Source organism: Paroedura picta, chromosome 4, assembly GCF_049243985.1.
Source record: "Paroedura picta isolate Pp20150507F chromosome 4, Ppicta_v3.0, whole genome shotgun sequence".
Lineage (NCBI taxonomy): Eukaryota > Metazoa > Chordata > Lepidosauria > Squamata > Gekkonidae > Paroedura > Paroedura picta.
This window is the reverse complement of record NC_135372.1, coordinates 30,735,307-30,757,472: the sequence shown is the minus strand read 5'-3', so window position 1 is coordinate 30,757,472 and position 22,166 is coordinate 30,735,307. Positions and strand designations below refer to the sequence as shown.

General features: G+C 47.6%; 1 protein-coding gene across 1 annotated transcript in view; it reads right to left on the bottom strand.

Moving 5' to 3' along the window:
* The window catches only part of QSOX1 (quiescin sulfhydryl oxidase 1), a 93,783-nt gene extending 72,008 nt beyond the window's left edge, over positions 1 to 21,775 (bottom strand). Inside the window, exon 1 of the mRNA XM_077332220.1 lies at positions 21,013 to 21,775. Coding sequence (XP_077188335.1) covers positions 21,013 to 21,268 — 256 coding nt within the window. The 5' untranslated portion in view covers positions 21,269 to 21,775. The remainder of the gene's footprint in view (positions 1 to 21,012) is intronic.
* Positions 21,776 to 22,166: the final 391 nt, after the last annotated feature.

The following is a 22,166-nucleotide window of genomic DNA, read 5'->3' as shown; positions in this document are numbered from 1 at the left end:
AAAAGCGGCATATAAGAACCAACTCTTCTTCTTCAGTAATATCAGGGCTCTCTCAGCCTCACCTCCCTCACAGGATGTCTGTGGTGGGGAGAGGAAAGGGAAGGCAACTGTAAGCTGCTTTGAGACTCCTTCGGGCAGAGAAAAGCAGCATATAAGAACCAACTCTTCTTCTTCTTCTTAAAAACCACACACTCCTGACAGGTGCATGCCCAATCTCCTCCTAAAAACTTCCAACAAAAGCGACTCCACCACCTTCCAAGGCAGCGTATTCACCAAAGAATTAAAAGTTCAGATCCCGCAACTGTGAAAAGAAGATTTCCAGCTGCAAAGAGGCAGCTAATCAGCTATGTCCTATGTCGGTTCAGTTGCAGTTAGAACAGGATGTGACCTGTCATGGGACGTTCTTTTGGTTCATACCTGAAGGCCGGGAAGGGTGGATTAAGATATCTGTGGGCAAAACAGCCAAGGTGACCACGGGGTCTCCTCTTCACAAATGTCTGCTAGAATTAGGAGGAAAAATCCCTGACACAAAGTAAATTAGAATGGAAACTGCAGCTTTTTTCCTCAGTGGGCACCCAAAGCTGACTCACTCTAGTTTATCCTCCCAACAACCCCTGTGAGGTAAAGCAATCTGTAAAGCCAGTCTGGAGGAAAACAGAACAGGAGACGTTAAAGGTAAAGGTAAAGGTATCCCCTGTGCAAGCACCGAGTCATGTCTGACCCTTGGGGTGACGCCCTCTAGCGTTTTCATGGCAGACTCAATACGGGGTGGTTTGCCAGTGCCTTCCCCAGTCATTACCATTTACCCCCAGCAAGCTGGGTACTCATTTTACCGACCTCGGAAGGATGGAAGGCTGAGTCAACCTTGAGCCGGCTGCTGGGATCGAACTCCCAACCTCATGGGCAAAGCTTTCAGGCGGCTGCCTTACCACTCTGCGCCACAAGAGGCTCTCAGGAGACGTTAGGGACTGGTTCATGTTGCTTGCGCTCTTGCTTCACACGTATGCGTGAAAGGAAGCTTGTTTTGGACGAGATGCAGTCAGAACAGAAGTGGAAAGGACAGTCCTGGGGTCGTAGCAGAACTGAAACTTTTGCCCAGCCAACTGAAAACACCTCATTCTTTCAGAACAGACCGTCTGGCCAAGAAGGCTCAGATCAATGCACAGAGGGGAAAGCACAGAGAGAACCAGAATCGCACACAGTTGGAAGAGACCACATAGGGCCATCCAGTCCAGCCCCCCACCCTCTCAGAGACTTAAAAATCACCACACGCCTGACAGGCGCTCATTCAATCTCCACCCAAAAAACTTCCATCAAAGGAGAGTCCACCACCCTCTGAGGCAGCATATGGCATCTATGAAGAGCCCTCACCATCAAAAATGCTTTCTAATATTTCAGTGGAACCTCCTTTTCCATAAATTGAACCCATTGCTCCTAGGCCTCATCTCGAAAGCTGCAGTAAACAAGTCGGCCCCCTTTTCCAGCATTCCTTTTATGTAATTAAGCATAGCTATCCTATAAGCCTTGGTCCTCCTCTTCTCCAAACTAAACCTATCCAACTCTCTCAGCTTCTCATCATAAAGCATCAATCCCAACCCCTCAACCATCCTGGTTACCCTTCTCTGAACAGATTCCAGCTTGTCGAAATCCTTCTCGGACTGCAGCACCCAGAACTGGACACGATATTCCAAAAGAGGTCTAACCAAATGCGGAGCAGAATGGTGTTATAACTTTCCCTTGCTCCCGTTTCTATGCTCCTAGTAATGCAGTCCAATATCGCATTAGCCTTCGTAGCTGCTGCATCACACCGTTGGCTCCTATTCTACTGTCCACTAGAGCACCACATGTAGAAGAAGAAGAGTTGGTTCTTATATGCCGCTTTTCTCTACCTGAAGGAGTCTCAAAGCGGCTTACAGTCACCTTCCCATTCCTCTCCCCACAACAGACACCCTGTGGGGTGGGTGAGGCTGAGAGAGCCCTGATATCACTGCTCAGGACAGTTTTATCAGTGCCGTGGCGAGCCCAAGGTCACCCAGCTGGTTGCATGTGGGGGAGTGCAGAATCGAACCCGGCATGCCAGATTAGAAGTCCGCACTCCTAACCACTACACCAAACTGGCTCTACTATTATCAAGCCATGTATCCCCCATCTTATATTTATGCACGCTCCAAACCCCCAGCTTGTTTTCACATTCCCAAGGTGTCTGAGAAGAACAGGTATTCCTTAATCTCTACAGGTGAGCTAACAGGAATGGTTTGCATGCTTTTACATGATTATTTGCTACTGCAGTGTTTACAACACTGGCTTGACTAATAAATCTAACCCTGTTGCATGTGAGGTTGAGCCTTGCTCTCACTGGAACCTGAAAAGGACCTGTGAACTGCTCCGCAGGGCTGGCCACACAGGGACGTATGGGCCTGCTGGTTTCAAGCAGAGGGTTAAGGCATTTTCTCTGCCCCACGGAAACTGGAAGGAAACAGAGAAGTTTTATTTCATCTGAATCACATTCTGAACTCCCGATCCACTGAGGAGATAGCATGTCAAACATTGGGAAATGCTTTAAAAGGGCTAAATGTGAACGAAACACAAAGCCCACATTCATTGAGGCTCAGCCCTCCCCTCCTAAAGAGATGTTTCAAAGCTGATTCACAAATTCCTATATCTCCAGTTAACATTGCAGAATTTTAACAAAGAAAAAAATGGTTAAAACAAATGCTATAACCTTTGCTTGGGTCTGCAACTTGGATCAAAACAATACACAAAACAGAATCGGTGCATCAAGATTCTGGCACACAAGTCTGACTTAATAGGCATTGTATAGCAGAGTGTGTGTACATCGATTCTGCCTAGTACATTAAGATTTTTCTGTTCTTTTGAAGGGCAAAATAGTCAAGGACCAACAATCCGTCTTCTTGAATATTGGTTGGTCATCATTTTCTACTGTTTTTAACGCCCAGGCTTGCTTTTCATGGCATGTTTTGGTTTATGTTGATACTTTATGGAGAGTGAGGTATAATTATGGTATTCTTTCACTTGTAATCCACCTCTGGCAGGACTCAGGGGAGTCAGGTTAGCATCCTCCAGGTGCAGCCTGGGCATCTCCAGGAATTGCAACCGACCTCCAGGTGACAAAGATCAGTTCCCCCAGAGAAAATGCCTGCTTTGGAGTATGGGCAGAGCCTCAAACCCCAACCTCCCCAGGCTCCGCCCCCAAATGTCCAGGATCTTCCCAGCTTGGAAATGGGGAAGCTGCATACGATTTTCCAAAATAAACCAAGTAGTTTTTCAAAGTGAATGTTTACTTCTTAGCAATATCAGCAATGCTTCAGGCTCCAACAGGAAATACCCACAGAGGTGTCATTTGTTTTCAGATTATGTGTACAGGCCGCTGTTCACGACAAACTTGTCCTAATGTACGGGAGAGGTGACGAAGTGCAGTTTAGGCTAACAGCTGTATGGGGAAGGGACACGCATGCTCCAAAAGCCCCAACCCATATTGCTAAATTCAGAAGGGAAGGTCAGAAAACACCAAGGCAAAAGTACTAGAACAAAAACTTTGGTCTATCATTTTAGGCACAAAATCTGCACGGGGCAATATTCTGTGGGTCCACCCAGCCACGTGGGAGAGTGGTTACCTCCTATATGTTTATACCCCCCCTCCCCAAAACGCTGTCTACCAGTTGCCAAGGATATTTAAGCACAGGGAATATCTATGTAATAAAGGAACGATGTGGTTTATGACAGATTATTCCATGTTGATCAGTTCATTAATACCCAGGAATGCAGACGGACTTCCTATTTGCCTCTGCAAGCCTTTTCCTTGAAGGACAAAGGCAAAATATCTGATGGGTGCAACCTTGTTTGTCCACTGACCTTTGATGACATGGGCCCACAGGCAGTCCCGCCCCCAGCCCTGCCACTCATTATAAAGCAAGAGTCATTTCATAGAATCATAGAATAGGAAGGGACCTCCTGGGTCATCTAGTCCAACCTCCTGCACCATGCAGGACACCCACCCATAGGGTTATCACTCATCCACTGTAACCTGCCACTCCCTTGAATCTTCACAAAATCAGCCTCACCGTCAGATGGCTATCTAGCTTCAGTTTGAACATTTCCAAAGATGGAGAACCCACCACCTCCCAAGGAAGCCTGTTCCGCTGAGAAACCGCTGTCAAGAGCTTCTTCTGGATGTTTAGACGGAATTTCTTTTGCATTAATTGCATCCCATTGGTTCTGGTCCATCCCTCTGGGGCATCCATCCTCCATATGGCACCCTTTTAAATACTTGAAGATGGCTATCAGATCCCCTCTCAGTCATCTCCTCTCCAGGCTAAACAGACCAAGCTCCCCCAACCTTTCTTCATACGTCTTGGTGCCCAAAACTGAACACAGTACTCCAAGTGAGTAATCCAAACCAGAGCAGAGTAAAGCGGTACCATCACCTCCTGTGATCTGGACACGATACTCTGTTTGATACAGCCCAAATTCCCATTTGCCTTTTTAGCCACCGAGTTACACTGCTGACTCATGTTCAATGTGTGGTCTATTAAGACTCCTAGCTCCTTTTTGCATATGCTACTGCCAAGACAAGTCTCTTCACATTTTCTGCTCGGACATCCCGGACAGTGCTCCGTCCACAGGGGCTTTCATAAATATTAATCGGAAAATGGTAAGGATTATTTATATTTATGACCCACCACTCTCTGGTAACCAATAAAAAAACCCAACATGGTGGAAACTGTCCTTCCCCAAATGGAACGGCTGCCACCGGGCTGCAGAGGGCATTGTCAACATGCATCCTGAAGATGGTCAAAGGATGAGATAGTTCCTGGGGGGGGGGGGGGGGGGTTAGAACAGTAATTTTCTACTTCCCCCATAGAATTCATAGGTCTGACCAGCCATCATTTCTGCCCCGTACTGGCTAATCATTTGAAACCTGCTATTCATCCGTTCTAGCTTCTGAGAAAAGTGTTGAATTCTGATCTCTTGCCAGAGGACGATTGCTGCTTTAAAAAAACAAACAAACACCACTTAAGAGGGTTTTAGAAGGACACAGAAACTCTTTTATGGGAAGCCAATTTTGAACTCATAGGAAGTGGCAGGAAAGCAAAGCTCAACAGAACAAACAAGAGCTAATGCAAACAAGCAGGCCAGCAAAAGGAAAAAAAGGAGAGAAGAGCTTTTATAGTTACATTGCAAAAATCACTTGCCACATGAACTGCTTCAAACTTGGGGCTCTTGTTCCTCTGAGAATTTTTGCATGTCACTCAGCTGTTATTTTAATAAACACCCAGGATGGCTCACAACCAATGGAAAAGGATAAGAATGAAATCAAACAGATGGTTTAAACACAAGCAAACACACACAAAATTACAGCACAGCAAAGAGATAAAAATAGCAGTAGCAACATAAACTGTAGGAGTAATAGCAGGCAGCGAAAACTATAAAACCATCAACAAGACACGGGGAAAAGTAAAACAAATTAAATACTAGTCGGATAGAAGGTAAAGCTAGCAAGTATGGTTTGGATGCAACTGTACTGACCAACTCCCTAAGGTCCGAAATTGAGGGGGCCAATGAGCTTCCTGCACCACGGAATTCTATTCCCCTGGGGGCCACCACTGAAAAGCTCTGCTTTGGAAGCCATCAAATTCAACACCAGCACCAAAAGCACAGAACACAAGCTGATCACAACCAGTTTGGTGTAATGGTTAGGAGTGCGGACTTCTAATCTGGCGAGCCGGGTTTGATTCTGCACTCCCCCACATGCAGCCAGCTGGGTGACCTTGGGCTCGCCACGGCACTGAGAAAGCTGTTCTTACTGAGTAGTAATATCAGGGCTCTCTCAGCCTCACCTACCCCACGGGGTGTCTGTTGTGGGGAGAGGAAAGGGAAGGCGATTGTAAGTCGCTTTGAGACTCTTTTGGGTAGAGAAAAGTGGCATATAAGAACGAACTCTTCTTCAGTAATATCAGGGCTCTCTCAGCCTCACTTGCCTCACAGGGTGTCTGTTGTGGGGAGAGGAAAGGGAAGGCAACTGTAAGCCACTTTGAGACTCCTTCGGGTAGAAAAAAGCAGCATATAAGAACCAACTGTTCTTCTCAAATACCAATACTTATTCTATTGCTAAAGCACAATGATAGATATCATATTTACTGAGGAAGAAGAGGAGATTTTTATACCCCGCTTTTCACTGCCTGAAGAAGGCTCAAAGCGGCTTACAATCCCCTTTCCTTCCTCTCCTCACAACAGACACTCTGTGAGGTAGGCGAGGCTGAGGGAGCTCTGAGAGAGACTGCTGTGTGAGAAAAGCGCTAACAGGAGTGTGACTAACCCAAGGTCACCCAGCTGGCTGCATGGGGAGGAGTGGGGAATCAAAACCAGCTCGCCAGATTAGAAGCACTGCTCTTAACCGCTACACCAAGCCATTAAAGAGAAGGTATGGTTCATTGAACCCAAACTTCAGTACAGGCATAATACCTAAATCCCCTCTTGTAGGCGTAAAACAGATAGACACCTTCTGCATTTCATGCTCTACGTAATCCAGGCATCAGTGCTGTGCTTCACTGAACAGCTGGTATGCTCTCCCCAAGAGGCGGCCACAGCTTCTGTAGAAGGCAGACAGTCTCGGACTGACCTAATTGCAGCAATCAATTTGTGAGAAATTAATACATCTCTAGAGATCAATTGGCATGATGGCCAAAACCAGTCTTATTAAACCAGGCATATGGAACTTCACTCTGTGAACCACCCCGGCCTTGTCTTCAATCTGGAGAGCCAGCTTGGTGTAGTGGTTAGGAGTGCGGACTTCTAATCTGGCATGCCGGGTTCGATTCTGCACTCCCCCACATGCAGCCAGCTGTGTGACCTTGGGCTCGCCCCAGCACTGATAAAACTGTTCTGACCGGGCAGTGATATCAGGGCTCTCTCAGCCTCACCCACCCCACAGGGTGTCTGTTGTGGGGAGAGGAATGGGAAGGCAACTGTAAGCCGCTTTGAGCCTCCTTCGGGTAGGGAAAAGCGGCATATAAGAACCAACTCTCCTTTTTCTTCTTCAATCACTGAAAAACTATGGGGCGAGGGGGGGCGACAAAAGTCAACAGGAGAAAAAGATAAAATTCTCCCAATGTAACTCAAAACCACACAGTCTTCCACAGCTTAAAAACAAAAAACTAAAAATGATAACGAACCTTACTGAATCGATTGACCCGGAAATTAAGCACAAGGACAATTTTTTTTCTTTTTCTAATGTCAAGTTGCAGCCGATTTGTGGCAACCTCATATGGACTCTCAGCAAGAGATCGTAGAATAGAATAATGGAATCATAAGAGGTGGAAGGGAACTCCAGGGTCATCTAGTCCAGGGGTAGTCAACCTGTGGTCCTCCAGGTGTCCATGGACTACAATTCCCATGAGCCCCTGCCAGCGTTTGCTGGCAGGGGCTCATGGGAATTGTAGTCCATGGACATCTGGAGGACCACAGGTTGACTACCCCTAATTTACAGTACCCACTGGGGTATAGCGATCCAAACTGCCATACTGGAGAGGGGCAGCAGGTAATCTCCCGTCCCTGTGGCATGATAAGTCCAAGGTATGTAATTGTGTTAAGATTCCCCTGCCCCCTTTGTTTGTAGAAGACCAGAGGGAGATGCAGCAACTAGATAGGCCTCTACGAAGTGTTGGAGATATGACTCTGACTGGAGGGGGAAATTCATTGGCGATTCTCCACTTTGTAACTGACACCCTTGGGAAAGGAGGAGGTGTTGCAAAGCAGAAACTAGAGGAAACTATGGGGTCCTTCTGATCTCCTGGGGTCCGATCAGAAGGAACAGGGACAGTCCGTCAAATCCATTCTTTCACAATATAAAGTTGATTTCCACTTCCATTATCGATGCAGTCTAAGCCTTGTGCTGCTTTTCACCTACGGACATAGCTCGGTTGGTTCTGTTATCCAGATGAAGGTACCGGAGACTTGAAAGACCCAGCACTAGATAGGGTCATGTGGCGTGAGAAAAAATAGCATTGTGTACATATATGCATGTATACACCACTCTTCCCATTCTTTAGAAAGGGGGACAAACTTTGGGAGTGATGTTGAATAGGTTCCAGGTGAGAAGCTGTTCAGGAAGTATAGAGGAAACTCCATGTTTTGGGGAACATGCATCTTGTTCCAGTGTCTCACTTTGAGTAAGCAAAGACACTCATTCAAGAGCGACGAGGTGGTGAGGTTGCATCATCACTGCTCCTGAAATACAGGCTGTTCCATTTGTCCTGCTGCTGTCTCTGGTCAAGAGCCAGCTTGGTGTAGTAGTTAGGAGTGCGGACTTCTAATATGGAGAGTTGGGTTTGATTCCTCACTCCTCCCCCATGTGCAGCCAGCTGGGTGACTTTGGGCTCGCCCCAGCATTGATAAAACTGTTCTGACCCAGCAGTGATATTAGGGCTTTCTCATTCTCACCTCCCTCACAGGGTGTCTGTTGTGGGGAGAGGAAAGGGAAGGCAATTGCAAGCCACTTTGAGACTCCTTTGGGTAGAGAAAAGCAGCATATAAGAACCAACTCTTCTTCTTCTTCAATAATATCAGGGCTCTCTCAGCCTCACCCACCTCACAGGGTGTCTGTTGCGGGGAGAGGAAAGGGAAGGCAATTATAAGCTGCTTTGAGACTCCTTCGGGTAGAAAAAAGCAGCATATAAGAACCAACTCTTCTTCTTCTTCAATAATATCAGGAATCTGTTGTGGGGAGAGGAAAGGGAAGGAGATTGTAAGCCGCTTTGAGACTTCCTCGGGTAGAGAAAAGAGGCATATACGAACTCGCTCTTCTTCTTCAAGCAAGGTAGGGTTTTTTGTTTTTTTTAAGTACAACAAATAGCTGTCGTACTGGTTCATGCAAAGAAAACAGTGGGACGACTACAGGCAGTGACAGCTCAGCTAGTAAAAGAATCTTCCAACTGTCTCCAACTTGCCAATGAATAATTCCTCAAAATGGCCAACTTGCCCATTTTAACAAAAAAAACAAAAAGAGGTTTCCCATTGCCTTTCACCACCACAGTAGTGAATCCTTGCTTGAAACACTTACCAAGTGTTGCAGTTAAAGAACAGGGTGAGCTGTGGGGAGGATCCTACCGAAAATCCGTCAGCGAAGGAGTAACCCGTATCAGCAAGTGCTGACCTTGATCGACTGGGCTTAGAAGTTTGCATCGGAGAGTCTGATATGCACATCGCATTGTTCAGTGGGGAAAGAATCTCTTCCTCAATGGATGAAGCACCATTTCCTCCTTTCACCAGTAGGGGAAATCATGCAGTGGATCAAATCAAGACGGGGAACATTAAAAGGGTTTAAAAATTCATTTTCTGTCACGGCAATTATGAGATTTGTCTTTTTTTTTTCTTTACATTAACTGGGTTGTGAATTGAAACAAAACTTGGTGTACTGACTAGAACAGGGTTTCCCAGCCAGGGTACAGCAGTGTACCTCAAGAACCCCGCAGATGTACCATGGCACAGAGGAATTCCAAGATGGCGGCCACAGGGAGTTGGTAGCCAATGCCACAGCAGTGCTGCTTCTTCCCCTCTGGCCGGGGTAAGTTGGACCAGTGAGTCTTGGCTGGGGGAGGCATATTTTAATTTTATTTTTATTTGATTTTGGGGCATTAAAGGCAAAATGTGGTGGGTGAGGAGACAGGAGCTAATTTGTATGTTTATTTGCATTTTTTTTAATTTTTCTTTCATTTGTGTATGGGGACATGGCCAGTTGACATCACCTCTGTGGTACCTGGAAGCCTGTAAAATATTTCAGGTGTCCCTTCACAGTCAAAAGATTGGAAAAGGCTGAATTAGAGTGTCAGACTGTGATCCGGGAGACTCCAGTTCAACACATACACCCCACTGAGGAGAAAAGTAGGATATAAATGTCAAAATAAACAAACATTTGTAATAGTTTCAATATTAGAAAATATCAAATCAATCAGAATTTAATAATCAGTATCAGAAGTTACATTAAAATGTCCCAAAATGACAAAACATGGTGGCGGCAGGGGGAAGGGGGGGAGAGATCCAGTTTAGCAAGAAAAAATGTGGTACAAGCGATTTCAAAACTTGGACATTAAAGCCTGTTGCAAAATACGGGAAGTTGACTGAAGTAATTACATCAACACAAGATGGCATCCAATTTTAGGAAAGCGGGCCTCATGACAATCATCTACCAAGGCAACTGGGAAGGCCCCTACCTCCTGATCTTTAAGAACCTATTTGTATTAAGATTCATTTATACCCAGCCTTTATCCCCGACAGGGACCCAAAGAAGCCTTGAAGCTCCTCACCCACTTTATTCTCACAACCCTGTGAAGGAGCTTGCTCTGAGAGTACGTAACTGGCAGCTAACTTCCATGACAGAGTGGGGATTTAGCCCTGTATCTCAGTCTGACACACTAACCACTACACCTGTCGTCAACAGGATTCAATCATTCCCCACTATGACTATTCAGGAACCAATATCCACCAACAAATGTAGCTTCCTTCCCTATAAGGACCCCAAGAGACAGATCAAAACCATTTGATGTTGCTTTGGGCCCAGCCAAAAGTCCTCTCTCCTTAAATAGCCCATCTACCTGGGAGAGGAGAGTCCCAGTGAAATCATGAGGAAGTTGGTGGAACAAACACACTGTGGCAAGAACAAAGGATGCAATCACATTCCTGTTATCGAGCATCTACCTTGAATGCAAAAAAGCCCCATGTTCAGTCCCTGGCATCTCTGCTTAAGTAGCAGGCAATGAAAAAAACTCTGCCCGAGATCTCGGAGCGCCAATGGCAGTCAGAGTAGAACAGTCCTGAAAGGGTTTTCTGAACAGGTGCGAGTTAATTCATATCCTTACCACTTTGTGGCTCTAATAATTGGAAAGAGTTCTCCTGGGAGGAACATGTCAGGCCTCGGTTTCAGGCTAGACATGCTCTGCCGGCCAATCAGGGCACGCCCAGCAAAGCTGTGTGCACCCTGATTGGGCCAGCCCCCACAAGCCAGCCATGCACAGCATCAGGGCGCTTGCCACCAGACGCAGCCTCATCGCCAACGGAGCCGGACTTCCAGCATCCTGCCGCAATTGCTGCTCACTGCCACCACAGCTGCAGAAGGGGATGGCTGGCCTCAGGGTGGCTGTCCTCCTGCTCAACAGGGCCAGCCACCACCTATGCATGGATGAGGTATGGCAGCTCCCGGTCTAACGCTGTTGCCTTCTCTGCAACGGGCTTCCTTGGTAGTGTGTGTGTGTATATATATACATACATATATATATGCATGATAGCACCATTTCTGGGGTTTCTTGAAGCCTGAAGAACGTTGAGAAACTTTGGAGGTGACACTTGCCTTTGGTTTGACTTGGTATAAGGCAAGCTTGTGTTTTTATGGGTCCTGCCATCTCAACATTTTTATAGACTGCATTCCCTCCTGAACTGCAGACTCCTGGGCCCTATATGGCCTGCCGATTGGGACTGCATGGTTGTGCACCCAGGATGGCCGCCATCTTCAGAACCCACTCAGTTCATACAGAAGCAACTACAAATTTGGAGAGCCTTTTGTAGTAAGGAGTAACAGGCCAAGTGCGATTACTTCATGTAAACAAGGCGCCAAGTCGAGAAACGCTGTTCAACTGACCAAATTAAGAGAGGCGGGCGGTTATAAGAAGCCCTTAATTGGAACAACTGCCTCAGAGAGGTCTCTTTTTTCCCTAAGTTAAGCTCAAGTAGAATTAATTACAATTAATGAACTGATTCCAGGCATTCCTGCTTGGAGATTTAAGTAGTAGATTTTTACAAGTTCGCTCTGGCTTCAAGGCACAGAGATTGCGGCGAGGACACGATGTAGGTTCTTGAGTCCTGGATTTACCGCGCAAGCACAGGGTCTACGGACAGAGCAACAGGTCTACCCTGGCCTAATCCTGCCCTTGAAAAACAGCAAGGAGTTGAAAACAGAACATAAGGCAGTCAAAGGTTTGAAAAATAAGTATCGGCGTTGGTTATGGAGAATAAATGGACAGCGGAGGGGTAGCTGGAGAACTTCCCCAACAAAACAGAAACTACTAGGAAGATGAGGAAGAAGAGAAGGAAAATGAAGAAGAAGTAGAGTTGGTTTTGATATCCCATTTCTCACTACCTGGAGGAGTCTTGGCATACAATCAAGTTTCTTTCCTCTCCTCACAACAGACACTCTGTGAGGTAGGTGGGACTGAGACAGCCCTGATATTACTGGTAATAGCATTATCAGGACTGTGACTGGCCCAAGGTCACCCAGCAGGCTGCATGTGCAGGAGCAGGGTATCAAACCCGGCTCGCCCTCTCCCTCTCCCTCTCCCTCCCTCCCCCTCTCCCTCCCCCCCCTCCCCCTCTCTCCTCCCCCAACCTACCTCAAAGAGATGTTGTAAGGATAAAATAGAAATGGGACATATGGATGCCATCCTAATGTCCTTGTAGAAGGATAACAATGGGATAGATAAGAAGCTGTTTGGAATATTTTGGCTGGGCCACATGCATCTGGCAGAATTTGTCAACTCCAGCTTGGAAAATTCATTGTGTGTATATATATAGATGTATGCGTTTAAATTTTGTTTTCTTCTTTCCAGAGTTACCTAAGGTAGGAGAGAACTGTGGCACCAGCTTTTACGGTAGCAACCCATTTTGCAAGAATATGAAGCTGCCTTCCAACTTGGCAAGGTTGTAATATAACTCAACATGTCACAAGCTTCCAACTGCTGAGATATACTTACCTTGTGAATTAATTGCAGGTGCCCTTCCGCCTTCCGCCCGAAAAGGTTTATTTTATATAATCAGAATTAATCAAGAGGAAAACATCTATGACTTTCCAAGGGAGTCAGTGATCTGAATGCAACTCATAATTGGAAGAAGCCTAATCGGGAGCAGTATGTCACACACAGATCCAGCAGGGAGCTTCCCCAAGAGCAGGTGAATGGTGCGGGACTGGGAGTGATCAAATAATCTAATCATAGCTAGTCCCAGTGGTGCATAGGCATTTGCTCTCTGGAATTCTGCATCCATTTAATCATAAACATTTTTCACTTGTTCTTCTTCTGCTTCAAAGTAAAATAAAAACTTATATATACGTTATAATAAATGGATATAATCTTTTTTTTGCTTTTTAATCAACTCTTTGAACTGAGTTTTCTCTTAGGGCTCCATTCTTGAAACTGATAATAACCTTTGGATATTAATTTCTTCCTCGCTAATATCTTGCCAAGTTTTGAATTTCCCCTGAACGTTTAGCATATTGCCATAGGTTAAAAGTCACTTTTATTTCTCATATATTCTTATCATGATAAGCTTCTACTAGGGATATAAGTGGAGAATTTGGATGACACAATAGATTCCACCATGAGAACCACATTCGCAATAAACCATCTCTAATTACATGACTTTTTTCTTGTGTTAGAACCATTTTGATTGATTTCTTTATCCATAAATAATTATCATGCATAGATGGAACTTTTTATCATATATGTTGGCCTGTTGGGGAAAAAATGGATCCGTAGCTAATACGTATTCTGTACATGGGGAAATCCAATATTTATTAAATGTAATTAAATGTATTAAAATTTAAATTTCCTGTGGAAGCTAAGAATACTTTGTTAGGAATATCACCTGAGAAATGACCAAAACTTTTGAAAGAGGTATTTGAATATATGGTGACAGCAGCTTGAATCATCTATACAGCAAAAGGGAAATCTGATCTCTGTCCAAGATTAGAAGAACTGAATTGGCCTATTAGGGAACATTAACAGGCAAAATTAAGAGTATATTTGAAAAAGAGACCAACTCAAAATCTGAGGAAAGATGGAGAGTTTGTTTTGAAAGCAGAAGACAAATTTAGAATTTAGAGGACAGGAAGGCCTGGAGGATCATTGTCCATGGGGTCGCGATGGGTCGGACATTACTTCGCACCTAACAACAACAACATAAATATATAGCAAATTTATGATAATGTTAACGCAGAATTAAAACAAAACTTAAACATAAATGTATAAAAAATTAAATTTGAATAACAATAGTTGAGTTTTTCCTTTTATTCAGATGACACAATAGATATTCTTTTTGGAATGTGATATATTAAGGGTCACAATTAATAAGTTACAGTTGATATGCAGAGTTGATGAGGCGTGTAATATGGAAATGTAAACTAATGATATAGTGGCAAAATAGCTAGTTGTGATGTTTCGAATTTACAATATTTTAAATGAGAAATATTAAAATTATAACGAGAAGGATGTTGGGGAGAAATCTTGCTTTCCTGTTTGTTTTGGATACCTTGCAATATATAGTAAATTTTGAATACTAGAATTTGTTATATATAATCCTCTTTCTTTCTTTCTTTCTTTTTTTCTTTCTTTCTTTCTTTCTTTCTTTCTTTCTTTCTTTCTTTCTTTCTTTCTTTCTTTCTTTCTTTCTTTCTTTCTTTCTTTCTTTCTTTCTTTCTTTCTTTCTTTCTTTCTTTCTTTCTTTTTTTCTTTCTTTCTTTCCCTCCCCTCCCCTCCCCTCCCCTCCCCTCGCCTCTCTATATTTTTTGAATAAGTGTTAACATGGTAGTACTGGCAGTAGCAATCCCTGGACCCAATGTGATTCCATCACTTTTGTAAATACGATTTTCGATTTTACGCCGGCCTAATCTTAATGTGAAGCATTACGTATTTTGACAGCTACCCTGTATGGCAGGTTAGAACAGCCAAACTGAGTGACACCATCACCTGGAATGTTTTGCAATCTTCCAAAGAGACGTTCAACAAGAACAGGCGCCTCTACGTTACGGCAACAGCCCAACACCAGAATGCTACGAAACCTGGGATCCTCCTAGAGCCATGCCACACAAGGGCAAACTTTTATGCAAACAGATCTGACACCGCATCCACGCTAATCGTGTTCTCTCTAATTTTCATATTGCCAGGAAACAAAAAACAAACAAACACACACCAAGCCAGCCATGTGACGTTACAGAGCTTTTCACAGAGAGGCCAGTGGCCTGGATCACACTGAGAGGGGTAAACAAACAGTATGCATATAAGTCAGCTAGAAAAAACGCAAGGGAGAGGAAGGAGCACTCCAATCCAAAACACAGATACTGTTTTGCCAGGACTGGTTGCAGTAGGCACCCCCTTGATCCCCTGGTAGCCCCATCACCAAATCCGAAGAATGAACAAACACGACTTTCATCTGCTCACATGTTTAGAACTGTGTGAAGAAACTAGTGTTTACTAGGGGTTCTAATTCTGTGCTTACTAGGGGTTCTAATTCTGTCTTATGATACGGCACCCAAACTGGAGGCCAGAAGCCCTCTCACTGCCATGCTTTGTCAAAAGACCATCAGAAGAGCCCTGCAGGGGTCCATCTAGTCCAGCATCCTGTCTCACATGGTGGTCAACTGGTTTCTCTGGACAGCCAACAACAGGGCACAGAGGCCGAGGCCTTCATAAGAGTATAAGAAGAGCCCTGCTCGATTAGGCCAATGGTCCAGCATCCTCTCCTACAGTTGTCAACCAGTTCCTCTGGAAGACCAGCAGCAGGGGAGAGAGGCCGAGGCCTTCCCCAGATACAAACATAAGAAGAGCCTTGTTGGATCAGATCAATGGTCCATCTGGTCCAGCATCTTGTCTCACACAGTGGCCAACCAGTTCCTCTGGAAGGCTAACAGCAGGGCAGAAAGGCCGAGGCCTTCCCCTGACAGGAACATATGAAGAGCACCGTTGGATCAGACCAGTGGTCCATTTAGTCTAGCATCTGGTCACACACAGTGGCCAACCAGTTCCTCTGGACAGTCAACAACAGGGCATGGAGGCCCAGGCCTACTGCAGAGGTTGCCTCCCGGTCCTGGTATCCAAAGGTTTATTACCTCCAAATGTGGAGGTTCCCTTTAGTCCCCACAGCTAGTAGCTAATGATAGACCCATCCTCCACGAAGAAGCCAAAACCAAGAATAATCCAGGAAATGTAGGCGCTTCAGACCAGTTTCTTACATTTGTGCATTTATACCCTTCCTTTAAGGAATTCAAGGTGGCACACTTTTTTTTCTCTTCTCCTCACAACAACCCTTTAAGGAAGGTTCAGCTGAGAGAACCTCACGTTCACCCATCAAAGTTCAACAGCACAGGGCAGGACTAAACCCGGGTTTCCCAGATCTTTGTTCAAAACGTTAACCACAATGTAACACTGGATCCCAACCAATTTGAAACATTATCGCATAAAAGTCCCATTTAATGGTTACATTTGATTTCGTGTACCTAGGAAGAAATTCTACTTTCAGTCAAAGTAGGAGAACTGTGTGTAGTAGGTTTGTTCCACATGCATGGTTATAACCCCATGAACGTAATTCCTGGAAAAGGCTACAACAGAGGCGGCCAAACTGTGGCTCTTTGGATGCCCATGGACTACAATTACCATGAGCCCCTGCTGGCAGGGGCTCATGGTAATTGTAGTCCATGGGCATCCAAAGAGCCACAGTTTGGCCACCTCTGGGCTACAGTTGCTCACTAATTGCCCTTTTAGCTTTCCTGTAATTGAGTGCGCAATCCATCACAACCTCTCCCGTGAAGGTTTCTTCGAGGTGTAAACCTCTGTGAGCACGCACCCTTCCTCAGACACAATGAAATGGGAACTCCCAGTCCAAACATACAGGCCGAGGGTGAGCGATAAACCCCCGGACACAGCCTAATGAAGATGTTTTAAGAGATTCAAGGTAAATACAGAAACAACAAGCTAAATTCATAAGGTTATCATTCGTCTGGGTGTTTTGTTGTGGAGGGTGGGGTGGGGAAGGTGCGCATGTGTGTTTTAAAAATCAGACTTTAATAAAATTGTTCTCGTGACTGATAAAGAGCAGGCCATTAAAAAGCCTGGCGCACCACAGGCTGTCCGAAAGAATCCTGGAACTGGAAAACTTCAGATAGCAAAGTTCTCCAAGAGCACATGCAGTCGTCAGAGGTGTGTCTGTCACTCATATTTGTAGTGCCTGCCAATTTGGAATATACAGTCGAGCACAGTTCCAAAAAAGGATGGATAGAGAGCCAGCTTGGTGTAGTGGTTAGGAGTGCAGACTTCTAATCTGGCGACCCCGGTTTGAATCTGCACTCCCCCACATGCAGCCAGCTGGGTGACCTTGGGCTCACCACGGCACTGAGAAAACTGCTCTGACCGAGCAGGAATATCAGGGCTCTCTCAGCCTCATCTCCCTCACAGGGTGCCTGTTGTGGGGAGAGGAAAGGGAAGGCGACTGTAAGCCGCTTTGAGACTCCTTCGGGTAGAGAAAAGCGGCATATAAGAACCAACTCTTCTTCTTCAGTAACATCAGGGCTCTCTCAGCCTCACCCACCTCACAGGGTGTCTGTTGTGGGGAGAGGAAAGGGAAGGCGACTGTAAGCCGGTTTGGGTAGAGAAAAGCGGCATAGAAGAACCAACTCTTCTTCCTGAGGCCTTCCGTTCATCCCCTGTCCTCTGTGTACTTTTTCCTTGTCTTCAATTGGACACTGTAAGAGGTGCTGTAGAGTGCAAACGAAATAATTCAGGCCACGGAGAAGTTCTACAAATCATGACAATGCTATTCCTAGCCACGTTTGAGTCAGCTCATCAGTTTCTAAAAATGCCACTCTACCCGTAGTGCATCCACAACTCATCCCCAGACGCTTTACCTAAAATATCTTCCGCCTTTAAAACGTTAATTGCGCATATTGTCAAGCAGAGTATTTCTCGGATGAGGAAGAATTACCCATGTCCCTCTTGGATAAAAACAGCCGAATGGCAGAATGCCAATTATATTACAGAGGAATAAGAGAATGTCGGCTATTCATAAGAAACGCAGTTATAGAGAAAAGGGCATTCTATCAGAAGGAAAAGAGTTGGATTTTATACCCCGCTTTTCACTACCCAAAGGAGTCTCAAAGCAGTTTACAATAGCCTCCCCTTCCTCTTCCTACCACAGACACCCTGTGAGGTAGGTGGGGCTGAGTGAGAGAACAGCTCTGTGAAAACAGCCCTAAGAGAACTGTGACAGGCCCAAGGTCACCCAGTTGGCTGCATGTGGAGGAGGAGTGAGGAAATCAAATCCAGAGTCTGGAGATTAGAGTCTGTCTATTTAACCACTTGAGTCTCTTGTGGTGCAGGGTGGTAAGGCAGCCGACATGCTGTCTGAAGCTCTGCCCATGAGACTGGGAGTTCAATCCCAGCAGCCGGCTCAAGGTTGACTCAGCCTTCCATCCTTCCGAGGTCGGTAAAATGAGTACCCAGCTTGCTGGGGGGTAAATGGTAATGACTGGTGAAGGCACTGGCAAACCACCCCGTATTGAGTCTGCCATGAAAACGCTAGAGGGCGTCACCCCAAGGGTCAGACATGACCTGGTGCTTGCACAGGGGATACCTTTACCTTTACCTATTTAACTACTACACCCCACTGGCTCTTCAGAACAATAAAGAAACTGCCAAGAAGCATAGATGCTCCACCAAGAGCCCAATCAGGTGACCTCAGTCCTAGAGATGAGCACAATCACACCTGAGCACTAGCATAAGCAATACATGTTACTGGAAATCTGCCAAAGTTGATAAAAACCCAGGCTGGCAGATGCAGCTGCTGACATGAGAAATCTGCCAAATGGGAGGAAAAGAAGACAGCCCCAGAGAGCACACAGGGAAAGGGGCCCTTGAAGGAAAGGGCCACATGGAATTCCTCACAAAGACTCTGCACGGCACAGATTTGAGGGGTGGCAGAGGGTCATAACTAACCATCCGCACTTTGTTGATTAACCTGCAGTGGGGGGATTGGAAGGAGAGCGTTCGTGCCTATTTTTATTTCTTCCTCATGAAGGACTAGAAACTTGCTCTGCTTGTTTAAAAAACGAAGTCTAAACATTCCAGAAGAAGACGAAGACAGAGTTCATTTTAATACCCCACTTTTGACTTCCCTGAGGAGTCTCAAAGCGGCTTACAATCGCCTTCCCTTCCTCTCCCCACAACAGATAACCCTGTGAGGGATGTGGGGCTGAGAGAGCTTTGACAGGACTGCTCTGGGAGAACAGCACAATCAGGGCTGTGACTAGACCATGGTCACCCTGCTGGCTGCATGTGGAGGAGCAGGGACTCAAACCCGGCTCACCAGTTTAGAAGCCACCATTCTTAACTGCTACACCAAGCTGGCTATCTCTCCAGGGTTAGAAGACAACTTCAGGGACTCACCTTGACCTCTGAGCTGTCTGCTGGCCTTCCAGGTACAATGGGTAAGTCACACTGGATGCGTGCAAAGAGCCGTCCAGCTGCTTCCAACATCTGGTGACCCCCTATAGGGCATTCAGAGGGGGTTTTGCTGCTATGTTGCAATCCCAGACTTCCGGGAGAGGGGGCACCCATCCAAATGCTAACCAGAGCTGACCCTAGATCCAGGTGGGTCACCATGTTGGTCCAAAGCAGCAAAGTCTGAGTCTAGTGGCGCCTTGAAGACCAACCAAGTTTTAGTTAAGTTATGCGCTTTCCTGTGTGCACACTGAAGACGTGAATGCGCACACAAAAGCCTATTCCACAAATAAAACTTTGCTGGTGCTCAAAGCACCACTGGACTCAAAACTTTGTAGTGTTGACTCTGCATAGCTTCTGTGAGTCGATGACGTTGGGCTTTCCTGGGCTATCCAGGGCAGGACAGACTAACCCTGTTCACAACAAATGCATGTGCAACACACCTTCCTTTATGCGTGCATTTTAGCAAGTCTCCTGCTGCATTCGGCATATGCGCAGGTGAACACGAGATTGACACCGCAGATTTAAGAAGGTACCGGCCCCCGGTTTCATGAGTGAATGCCTGGTGGCTCTTCCTTACAAACAGAGCAGGGAATTGCAGTCCATGAACATCTGGAGAGCCGCAGTTTGGCCACCTCTGAACCACAGGCACACAGGAATAGGCCGAGAAAGCACATGCCTTCACTGGGATGTAAACAAGGCTCCTGTAAAGATCCTTGATTATCTGGACCTCCCTTCTGAAGCAGGAGGGATCTCTCTCATAGAATCCTAGAGTTGGAAGGGATCTCCAGGGTCATCTAGTCTGCAGAATGCAGGAAAATCCACAACTACCTGCCCACCTACCTTCCTTAGTCGTATAAAGTATTTCATACCCAGGGGTAGGAGGGGTTCCTCTCCCTGCATCTAAAGACAGCACTTCTGTCTCCCTCCCTAGGGGTGGGTGGAGGGGCTGGCAGAGAATAGAACAGGGGTGTGGGATTCTTTCAGAGGTGCAAGCTAGCACAGAGATGCCAGGAGCCAAGAGCAGGCAGGGAAGCGAAGGGCACACCGTAAAAAAGAGCTTAAATAAAACTGCAATGGCAAGCAGACACACTCCCCACCACACTGCCACCCAAGCGAACGGGAAAGGGCTGGCATCTCAGTGACCGACCGGGGAAGAGGTAGCAGCCGCAGGTGGCATAGAACCATAGAGTTGGAAGGGATCTCCAGGGTCATCTAGTCCAACCCCAGGATGCAGGACATTCACAACTACTCGCCGACCCACAGGGACCCCCATTCCATGCCCAGGTGATGCCCCTGCTCCCGCAAACCAGAATCCCTGGCCAGTCTGGCCTGGAGGAAATTCGCCTCCCGACCCCACAGCGGCGATTGCCATTTCCAGGGGCAGGCAAGAAAGGGCCTTTCACCGAGGCTGAACCTACAGAGGGCTCCCGTGCCGCATCCCTATGCCCCGAGACCCCAGGAGCGGAGTGCACCTGAGCGCCGACAGAGGGCTTCCCCCGTCTCATCTCTCTGGCCAGGGAACGCCTCTGAGCACCTACAGAGGGCTCCCGTGCCGCATCCCTCCGCCCAGGGACCCCAGGAACATGGTGCCTCTGAGCGCCGACAGAGGGCTCCCGTGCCGCATCCCTATGCCCCGGGACCCCAGGAACAGAGTGCCTCTGAGCATGGCCAGAGAGGTCCCCAAGCCCGGAGGGCTCGCCGGTGGCCGGAAGCGGGGTTCGGGGAGGCTCGGGGCGCTTACCCTGGACGTCGCGGGCCAGCTCCTTCCAGACGGGCGCGAACTGTATGCAGTGGCCGCACCAGGAGGCGTAGAACTCGACCACCCAGGCGCTGGGCGAGCCGAAGACGCTGCGCTCCAGCGTGTCGGCGCCCAGCAGCGCCAGCGGGTCGTCGGGCGAGTAGAGGCCCAGGCTGAGCGCCCCGGGCGGCGGCGGCAGGAGCAGCAGCAGCGGCAGGAGCCAGCGGGCCGGCGGCGGGGCCAGCGCCGGCCGCGCCATGACGAGCCGCGGACCGAGCGGGAAAGCCTCCCCGGCGGAGGAGCGCGGCGGCGAGGCGACGGAGCCCGGGCGATAAGTGTAGGCGCCGGCCGCAGCCCGCCTGCCTAAGGAGCCGCACGGCCTCTCGCGGGAGGAGCCGGGGGAGGAGCGCGCCGGACAAGATCCGCCCCGGGCCGGCCTCCAAGCGGGTCCGCCTCCGCCTCCGCCTCCGCCGCCCGCGCGTCCGGCTGGGAAGGGAGGATCGAGCGGCCCTGGCTTCCGCGCACGGCACCCGGCATTGAGGGGGCCAGAGGTTTCCAGGGGTTCCGTGCAGCGGCGGGCATCAGGGTTTTGGGGGGCTCCCGAGTCCGGGTGCGCGGGGAACAGAGATCTGGGGATCCCTCGGGATTACAGCCTCTTTACAGGCAACACCCTGTGAAATCCGGAGGTTCAGAGGCGGAGACGGACCCTGGGAGTGATTGGAGGTCTTTATAGCGAGCCCAGGGCCGTGCAGGGAAGAACAGAACCGGAACCACCCCCAGAAAAAAGTCCAACACATGTGCACAAGCAAACAATGGATCTTCCCCTCCGGCGCGCTATTGGTCAGTTTCCGTTTGAAGTGAAGAGATGGGATCGAGGCGCGCATTGGTCAATTGCACTGTAAGCTGCGGACCTCAAGCTCGGTGCTCGGCAGGTCTAGAGACGCAACAGGGACATCGGTCCCCCTGGAGGAAACGGCCGCTTTGGAGGGCGGACTCTGTGGCCTTGTCCGCCGCTGAAGTCCCTCCCCGCACATGCAAAGGCTCCAGGTGTTTCCCAGCCCTACTGCCGAGCCAAAACCCAGGCTCGAAATCCAGACTCCCCGCCGTTCCCCATCAGCCCTCCATCCCTCCATTCCCAAGGGTGGCCAGGGCTCAGG